General features: G+C 33.7%; 1 protein-coding gene across 2 annotated transcripts in view; it reads right to left on the bottom strand.

Annotated features, from left to right (window-relative positions):
- Nucleotides 1–3755, bottom strand: part of LOC111051094 (prostatic acid phosphatase) — a 34990-nt gene extending 31235 nt beyond the window's left edge. The window contains exons 1-4 of one of the 2 annotated variants that reach the window (XM_039432813.1): nt 3527–3682; nt 3335–3358; nt 2296–2355; nt 1063–1125 (exon numbers count right to left, since the gene is read on the bottom strand). In XM_039432813.1, the coding sequence (XP_039288747.1) occupies nt 1063–1125; nt 2296–2355; nt 3335–3358; nt 3527–3639 (260 nt within the window). In that variant the 5' untranslated portion in view covers nt 3640–3682. Of the gene's footprint in view, nt 1–1062; nt 1126–2295; nt 2356–3334; nt 3359–3526 lie in introns of both variants that reach the window. The other variant, XM_039432814.1, reaches the window with a different exon arrangement.
- Between the last annotated feature and the right edge of the window lie 6370 nt (nt 3756–10125).

Below are 10125 nucleotides of genomic sequence, written 5' to 3' on the forward strand. Positions count from 1 at the left end.
TTTAAAATGGCCGCCATTTTGAAAAATTTCAACGAAAAATTTTTTTTTATTTTTTATAGTTGAGTCTTTATAGCATAAATATTCATGCCAAATTTCAGATCAATACAACATTTCGTTCTTGAGATAAAAATTTTTAAGTGAAAAAAACAAAATGGCAGCTATAAGGATAACCGCTGAGTTTTGGACACTTCAAATATGACATTTGTAGTCTCCTAGCATCCAGGTACAATACCCTAAAATTCTCGACACTACTTCTGAAACACCCTGTATATTTCTTGACTTACATAGTACAATATACCGAAAATATGGTATTATATGCTAATTTTTGTGGCTGATCCAGCCACAAAAAATTCAGGTTCCATTTATGGGGGGGGGTGTATATGGGGATGTATCCCCACTGGATACTCCACTGATTATCATTAGAGCTATTACTGCTGGAAAATTCAAAAAGGAAGCGGCTTATAGACTGGGAAAGGAGAGGCGTAAGGATGCTGGCGGCCAGTAGGCCTACTTTCCACTACGTCATTTCCATCAATTCATTCCATTCATCAAATTAATATCCGTCTGAATGGAAGTTGATAAAGAGTGAAGTAATAAAAAGAACTAACCGCCAGTAACTTGCCATTTCCACTACAATTGTCTATGAGATAGGTAGGTATAAGTTTATAAGTGAGATGATAAAGTGTGTTATCAACACTTACACTTTCAACCTCTGATGCAGGTAGACTACAATAGTGTGTTCAAGTCCCGCCAAACGCATGCGAATTTGATTTTGTTACCATCTCATACAAAAAAATAATAATAATACTATCAAGCATCAGTTTTAGCTGAACTGGCACCAAAACTAGAAAAGTCCAGATCCGAGCTTCATTAAAGTAATAAGGAGAATTTTCCAATACGTGGTTTCGGAAAAAACTAGTCTGAACTACATTATTTACTATGTCAATGATACAGTTTCTATAGTAACTGTAGACTGAACTAGCCAGATTTGAACATTCCAGCTAGCATTTAATTTATGCATATATAGAGGAATTTTATTCTTTGTACAGTATTAGAACTCACGTTACATCAGGCGTAGATATCAACTCCCCATCATTGGTCATTGTTTTGGCTACTGGATTAAGCCTAAGAAAATAAAGAAAAATAGAAATACATCTTTCAAGTACATAAACCCTGAACATTTATAGAAATGTTAGCGTTTGATAATAGCATGTTGATTGAATCAATATTTCCGCTTAAGTGGTTGACAAAAAATTCAAGAAAGTCAAATAATGATTTTTTCTTGAATTGATTGAATACAAATGATCATGTTTCTCATCATCAGGTAAGTTTGGTGTGATGTAAAGGTAACTAGTAAGTAGTGATGGTAGTAGTAGTAGTATACTACTTAGTATTAGTTATAGAAGTTGTAGTAGTAGTAGTAGTAGTAGGCCTAGTAAGAAGTAAGTGGAAAGTAAAAAGTAGTAACATTTAGTGATGGAAGTTGTAATATAGAATCTTGGCGCTCGCTAATAAGGTGCATTTTCGTTTGTGCATAAACTCCTGAAGTCGATGACGACAAGCATTGTTGACATTCATATTGTCCAAATTTCAAGTGTGCTAGAACAGTTGATCAAATAACTTTTTATTGAATGAGCGAAGCGAATTCTATGTTTCAAGTCAATCGGCGTTTGTCTGTTTGTTTGTTTGTACCGCAGTTACAGTCGCAGTTATAGTCCGATTTGGATAAAATTTGGTATACAAGTACTTTGAAACAAGGCGCAGAAACGTATGTATTCAAAAAATGTCAATTCATCCTCGTTTCAAGATGGCGGCACTTTATTCGAAAATTTTACCCTAAAAATCAACCTAACTTTTCAATACTTTATCAGACCAGGTTCAAATTGGGCTCATTCTTCTCAGCTCTTCAAAGCGATATTATTTCATGTATCACATGTTGAAAATTCGCCATCTTGAAATGGGGATGAATTTAAAAATATTGTAAATGAATATGTTTCTGTTCCGCGCCTTGTTTCAAAGTACTTGTATACCAAATTTTATCCAAATCGGACCATAACTGCGACTGTAACTGCGGTACAAACAAACAAACAGACAAACGCCGATTGACTTGAAACATAGAATTCGCTTCGCTAATTCAAAAATTCAGGTATTTGAATTTTCTAACAAGTTCAATAGTTTGAGAAATATTCACAATAAATTAAATGATTATTGCCATATTTTTCTATAGATTTATCCTTGAAATTTCTATTAATTCCTATCTTAATGAACTCATGAAATAATAAATTATTCACTCACACATTATTCGATTCGGTATTGGCAGCTTCAACATTTGCTGCTGATATCACAGGATCACTTCTGAAAATTGAAACAATTCAGCATTGAGAATGCAAATTGAGCACTGAATGTAATGAAAAATATACAAACCAATACATTCTTTGACGTCTGAACTTACCCTGTAAGTAAGAAAAGCGGGTCTACGCTCCCACTACTTATAAAAAAGCATTTAATATTTTGTCAAAACTACAAAACAGTGAAAGAAAACAGAAATTCACATTATTATTCATAAGAGGTGGTTCAAAACTAAAGCTTAGGTCTACTAATCTCTAATCACCATTCGTCTTATTACCTATGCACAAGCCTGGAGCTCGTGTGAGCATCATCCTCAGCGATACGTCGGTATTTAAAAACTAAAACTTCAATCAGCCGCCACTTTGGATACAGATAATATCATAGAACAATTTTGTTGATGCCATATTTCTTATTATAAAAAGGCCTTTAAAATGATGTACCACTCAATGAGTTTTTACATTTGAAATATTTGAGTTACAACCCCTAAGTCACCCCCTTATGAGGGGTTGAAATTTAGTTGTACGTCAAAAGGTGGAGTACCTATTCGACCAATAACTTATCCTTAGAGTTACAGTATAATATCTACATCAGTCTTCAACTTATTGAAGGGTTCCCATACATATGACTCACTCTGTATATTGAAATTATAGCTTAATCTTATTATCAACGTATTACATAATCTTACTGAACTTCGTTCCATTGTGAAACATTGCGTTTCTTTGTACAGTGTTTCGGATGAACACGTTAACTGTCGGTCCCGGCTGCCTAAAAAGCAGTCGTTAGGTCATGTCAGAGGCCCTGAAATTGATCAGTTGCGACATGAAAACTCTGACACCAGACCTGAGCCAGCCAGGTCACTCGAATATTATTATTATTATTTTGTACAGTATATGTGTGCTGATGGAATAGGAATCTTGATAAAATTTGGAAACATACAGTACTATTTTTCAATAAGTAATAATCAAAAAAAAATCATGTAACTTACAAAAGGTTCACATCGAATCCACATCTGGAACAGAAAGAGTAGAAAATATATCATGTATACCTTTACACACTACCACACTCATTGATTTCCTCTATCACACTATTTATATAATAAATGTTATACATGCTCTATCCAATAATAGATCAAACAAATCATGACAGAATATTGAACTTTGAAAATTGTTATACTCACGATTTATCTCCATACAGAGAAACTACAACAAATAAACACAGTACAAATTCCTCGATCTCGTACATAGTAATAAATCTACGATAATTTCTACGCATGCACTTGGCAAACCACATTCCACAATAAATCCACTACATGACAAAATGAGACTAAAAATCGAATAACTGGGTCTCTTCGACTTATAAGGTGCTCAATTTGAATTGATTTCTTTGTTTGGAGGGTTAATTCTACCTCTAAACATCAGGTTTTTACGTCAGTGAGTGTAAAGCGAACATAAATCAAGATAATCCAAAGTGTATCAATAGAATATGAATAGAATGGATACTAACGAATAGTAACTTATCAAGACACCTAATGGATAGTGTCTACTTTCTGTTTGAAGACTGACTATTCATCAATTATATGATCAATATTGAATATGTCACCTTGAACAATGTGTGTGTTATTAACAAATAGTAGCTACAATTTTATTGTTTGCTATTTGCTTTTTATAGAACAATGAATATAATAACCCGACTGTGATAGCCGAGATCTCTACGATGTATAATGGCTGGCTGGATTTTCTACACACATTCAAGAGATCTGGTGGGGAATGAATCAATACCACTGAGGAGACAGCTTTCATTCATTACTTCTTGAAAATGAGCACTGGTATTGTAATATGTTATTATTGGCCTGTCATGAAATAGAAATTTCTCTTTATCGATAGCTGCTTATAGACAAGGAAAATAGAGACTGTAGGCACTACCACCTAGATTTACTTGTGTAGATTTAGGTGGTAGTGCTGTAGATCAATAGTTACTGACGCCAATGCTTTTCTCTACTCTACGTTACTTCCCATTAACTTCCATTCATATTCAGATGTTTATGAATGAAAATTAAAGTTATGAGAAGCACTGTCGCCAGTAACTTACCTATAAAACATAATTCTTTTCTATATTTTAATTCGGGTTGATTTATGTGCTTTGCTTTTTAATGTATCAATAATTCGTTGGTTTTATTGTCTGTTGTTTGACAACGTGTTCGATAGAGTAATAGCAATAAAGCGTGCGAATTTCTCAAAAGCTAAGGTCCTTTGTATCTATTCAAGCATTCATGAATTCGTTACCAACTCGCCTCAAAGTGTTGAAGTTGCAAAGATGTTGTTAGGCTCCACTCGACTCCAACCATATCGAGACTCACTTCCAGCTGTCAGCAAGGGTTGAATGGTTGGATTAATACTGACACTATGTAGTGAATCTTATCACAACATCATCATCAGACACCCTTTTCGTTCCATTAATTTATTGTTGTTGTTTTATGGCAACACTGTTAGTTGCCCCCGGGTGTCATTAACATCTCCAAAACTAACCTATGTTGCGCATGTGCAACACTTATTAAATCTCAAGGGTTGCTGCGAAGGCTAACTTCGCACAGCACATGTTGTCTAAGTATATGCCGCTATACTGAAATTCACTACCAATTGTCAGCATGTGTTGAGTGGGAGGCTGATTTGTCCTAGTGCAAAGTGAACTCACGCGTTTGTTCTAAGTAGAAGCCCCATATTATACTATCTTAATGCAGAAGGCCCCCTTGGCTAAAGGAGCCTCTTGACTTGAGTAACCCCCTCAAACCCTCTAGCCACCTCTAGCCTCCCCCCCCACAAAATCTCTCGACACCATTATGATTGTGTGCTAATGATAAAACATTGCTCTCAAGTCCCAAGACTTTGAGAACGTTAACCCCCCCATCCCTCTTCCACAACCCTACAGCCCTGAAAACAAAGTCTTCCAAAATTCACAGGGCGACCCGAAAGTCAAGTATGGTAGCACAAGTTGACGAACCTAGTTCGGTCATGAGAGAAATAATGAGAGAGAGCGCATAAAGAGAAATAGTGTGAGACAGAAAAGCTGAGTGAGGGAGAGAGAGGAAAAGAGAGTGAGTGAGTGAGAGAGATCCAGAATGTGTTACAGAAAGAGGGTTGAGTAGAGAGTGTAAGAAAGAAAGTGTGCTTGTTCACTAATAAAAATGAATGAAAGGGAATGTGCACATAATTGTTAGGTGGTGTGTGCTTGTGGTAGTAACTAGGTACTTGCTTGAGCTAACTATGATAAGTTGCATCATGTGTACTTGTGGTGGTAACTATATGATTGAGTTGGAAGGCGTTGGGATCTAGCAAGGTTCAAAGAATCTGGGTTGGGGGATCAGAGATCTGCGGTACAAAACTATGTCATAAGTGGTAAGAATGAAATAGATTATCATTCAATTTCTACGTTTCTCTTGAGATTTTTCTTTGAAAGTTTATATAGCTTGAATTTTACTACCATCAGCTTATAAGTAACAACAGGTAAATTTATTGTTATTCAGGTATTGTGTTGCGAATCAATCTTTTCTCACTGTTATTAATTCCAGTGTGAACTATGAATGTGAAGTTTTGTGTAACAGGAATAACAGTTGTTACTATATACCAAAATTTTTCAAAACATGTATGCTGAAAAGTTCGATTTGCATAAGTTATACTAGTCTTCTATATCAGAATATCAATTACAGCACTCCAACATCAAGTGACTTCACTCCTAAATTATGTTTTGTTTTATACAAAAGGTGCTGATTTTATTCGGTTTTCAATTTTGGAGAACAGTTTTGGTCTGAATGTGCTCTTCATTGCCGGTCGTAGTGACATAGTTAATAATAATTGTATGAATGAATAATAGGCCTACTAATAGTAATAATTTGGAATTTTTTGGAGGTGGCCTGATTTGAAATAGTTGATGAATGATTCGATACTTGATAAATAGCTAAATTAATTCATGTTATCTTTGAGCAGTTATGATGCCTTGATTTTAATTATTTGGTTCTCCTTTCTCTGTCCATGATATCTCCTGTATAGTGGAAAAATAATTTCTTTAATATGTAAATCTTTTCTATTAAAGAGATAATAATGTGAGATTCCTGTTCTATTTTTGTTTTGAAGCATCTGAATTCGAAAATCTTCTTTGTAAATATTTTATTTGAGAAATGAAAATCTTGTGAAGTGAAGAACTACAAGACTTAACCTATTTCGAACTATGTGTAACCCCATATTAATTTGGGAGAGGAATATCCACAAGGTTACCTTTATTTTTTTGTACCTATTATGTTGATGATGTACCTATTGTATGAATGAATAAATAAAGAATAAATGAATGAATGTAATGTTCAATACAAAACTAATCATGATAAATGAAATTTCAGTATAATCAATGATTTATTCTTCTATTATTCCAATGGTTTTTGCAACAATGAGTGGTTTTGATAACATTGAATAGTTTTCATTCAAAAAACCATTATGTTACTTACTCTATCAAAAGGCCATCTTATATTTTAATGCTGTCATAAAAGTGGAGAAAAAAATCGTATACGTATTGTCACGTTAATTTTTATAATTAATAACGATTAGCCTCCTGCTTGGCATCAATCGGTAGAGCATGAGAATTATTTCAATAATTATAAAATCTGATCGTGGTTTTACTAGGATATAATCTCACCAAAAATCTTCATAGGCCCAGAATATGAGCTTTCACAATAATACTGATAATTTATAAAAAAAATATATATATATATAAAACTTATATCCTATAGTATTGAGGAATAAAATGAATCGTACACCATAAAAAATTTGATACATATATTAACAAATATCTCAAAAATAAGTCAAAACAAAAATATGTAGAGCGACAGAAATATAATTATAATATAACAAGAAACGAAATCAATAAAATATCACAGGTTAAGTTCTATAGCACAAAACGCTACCATGAGCTTTCATTTCATGATCATATGCATTTATTTGCATGTAGCTTCGGTATCAACTTGCTGATACTTGTCGACTTGGACAATTCTATTTTGAATATAAATTTCTAAAATCAGAGCATGATAAATTGACAAACTAATAATCCAAATATATATTAAATTCTATGGTTTCCAATAGATTTCTTTATAATAAATATTTTTTATCTCAGGGTGCGAGATTCGGCACCTGACGGAATAGATAGATCAATTCATCTAGTGAATCAGAGCTACATTATATTATCGCAAATTATATTATAGAAATTAATGATCATATGAACATTGTATTATCAGCCTAGAACTTAGTATTCTTTTGATTGATGTATCTTTTGATATATGGATTGACTCGTTACTATCTAATAAAATACCTTTTATACTATCTCTAAACTTGCGCAAGTATTTTTACCAATTTCTTAATTTATAAAACCCTTTCGACGAGCTAGCTTTGATTTCTTATTTCATTTCGAAGCACTGAGGGCGCCCTATCACTATTTCAAATATTATTCACTCACGTGCTGGAATTTTCTATGAGCTGCTGATGGCGATCCAAACTCCTGGTGATCCTGGATTATTTGTAGCCGAAGTCGTCTCTTCCAAGGGGTTAAAAATTATTTAAAATGACTTTTGCTTTACATTAGCATCACAAAGTCTTATGAGAAAATTTAGTAATTCAATTAAACTTTAAGTTATTAAAAGGTACAGTAAGATATTGTGCTCTATAATTTTTGGTGACAACTCATGGTGGTGGTTGGCAGGCAAGTGGGGAAGTTCTCTTTTCTAATTTACAATTTTCATTTCCGATTTCCAAATTTACATAAAATTTAAATAATCTGTTCCTCCGCCATTCATGGCTCAAATAGACCGCACCAAACTATTAAATTATTACTTATGTTACATCTTTAATAATTTATTTGCCTTTGGGCCGTATCCAAAACATAAACTGTACAACAATAACTCATAAATTCTTATCATTTGTGGAAATATATACAAAAATATTTGAATCGGCTCACTATTACCGCCTATCAATTGCTACCATTTGATTGGTGCATGCAAATTATTATAGTATTCATGCGCCTCGGAACCTCCTACTTCCTTAATACATTTAATTATTTTTGTCTGGGTTTTTAAAACGTTTTTTACATGCAAAGTAATTTTTTACAGATTATAGGTTGTTTCTCATATTACAATAATTAGCCACGTGGAACCTTTGGTTCCTCAAGTTGAATACTATTTCGTTACAATAAGTTTCTGCCAAGGTGTTTGGTCAGATTCTACGTTATGCGACTCAGTCGATCATTAGGTCGCCGATCAGTAGATGTTTTACGCCTAACCTCAAATTCTCAATATTTTATATAATATTATATAGGTAGCAAAAATTATTTTCATTTCTATTCGGCTGTTGTAAATTTAGCCATGATGCCTGATATTATCTAATCTTTAAACATTATCATCTTTGGCGATATTAGCCTATTATTCCACTTGGACCTATAAATTTCTTCAAATAGGAATTTTTATTTATCCATCCGAATTTCAATACGTTACAGTATACAACATAGAAAAATCAAATTGTCGATACGAAAGAATTATGCGCAATCAGAGTAGTATTCTGGAAAGGAGAGAGAAATAGAACAGTCTTTCCCACAGACTCATAAAACAAAGAGAGCATAGGGCTAACAAATATGGCGGTGCTTGAACTGTATGATTCATAGAGCTATGTGCTTTACCAGACTCGGATTATCGGGATGAGTAAAAGAATGAAACAGTCAGTGCAGTCCAGAATAAGATCTGTTCAGTAAAAGGGCACCTAGTTTGACATATACTATCTCCCCAACTGCTCCAAGGATCTGCTTGTACTGCAGTACTATCCGTAGCAGGAAATGATTTATACGCCATATCTTCAGCCAGTATCTCAAATAGCCTTTGCTCTGGTATTTTTTACTTTCCTCATTTATTTTATTTTTAATAAATATCACCACCGCTCTCCTCGTCGCATCTTCCCTCCTTGTTGCCCGTTTCATCTCTCCTCCAATCGTAGAACTAATACAGTATTGGTCTTCGTACACCTATTATACTTGAGGCAATATATCACCGCTCAAACATGTCAAATCGAAGCGCTCATCTCCCATACTGATCTAAGGGGATTCTTGAGTGCTCTCGTATCCAAAACATTATGTAACACTTCAATAATTACAATAAAAACAAATGTGAAGTAATACACTCTACAACCTAGTCTATGTGTGAATTGCTGAAGGAGGGAGTTGTAGCATACTACTCGAAATGTACATAAAAATGTACAGTACATGTGAATAAAAATAATCATTGTCTTTTTCAACAAATCTTCTCAGTTCAGTTCATAGGCATAAACTGGTCTCTGATAATCAATAATAGCTGAATAGAATAGTTTTGCTGTTTGAAACTAATAGTATCTTCCCTCATAATCTTTCTAATCATTTCAAATCTTACAATCATATCATTTCTACTCCACATCCTTCTTATCCCCAAACTTCCTTCATCACCACCCCACATCCTCCTTATTCCCCTATTTAGGCCTATATTAGAAATAAGATCTTACACAAAAAATATGAAACATCATTTCACTTCGTTTACCGACATGTACTGATTCTTGAAGCTGACGCATGAGATTTGTTTCGTCCCGATTCTACAAATTACTCTCCTAAAAAATATTCTAACGATCCATCATAGAAGGTCTATTTTGTTATCCTCTTCAAAACCATTCATAACGATTCAAATTCATAATTATTGTAATTTTTTCAAAGAATATACATGCTTGTTCA

The sequence above is a fragment of the Nilaparvata lugens genome, chromosome 7 (assembly GCF_014356525.2).
Source record: "Nilaparvata lugens isolate BPH chromosome 7, ASM1435652v1, whole genome shotgun sequence".
NCBI lineage: Eukaryota > Metazoa > Arthropoda > Insecta > Hemiptera > Delphacidae > Nilaparvata > Nilaparvata lugens.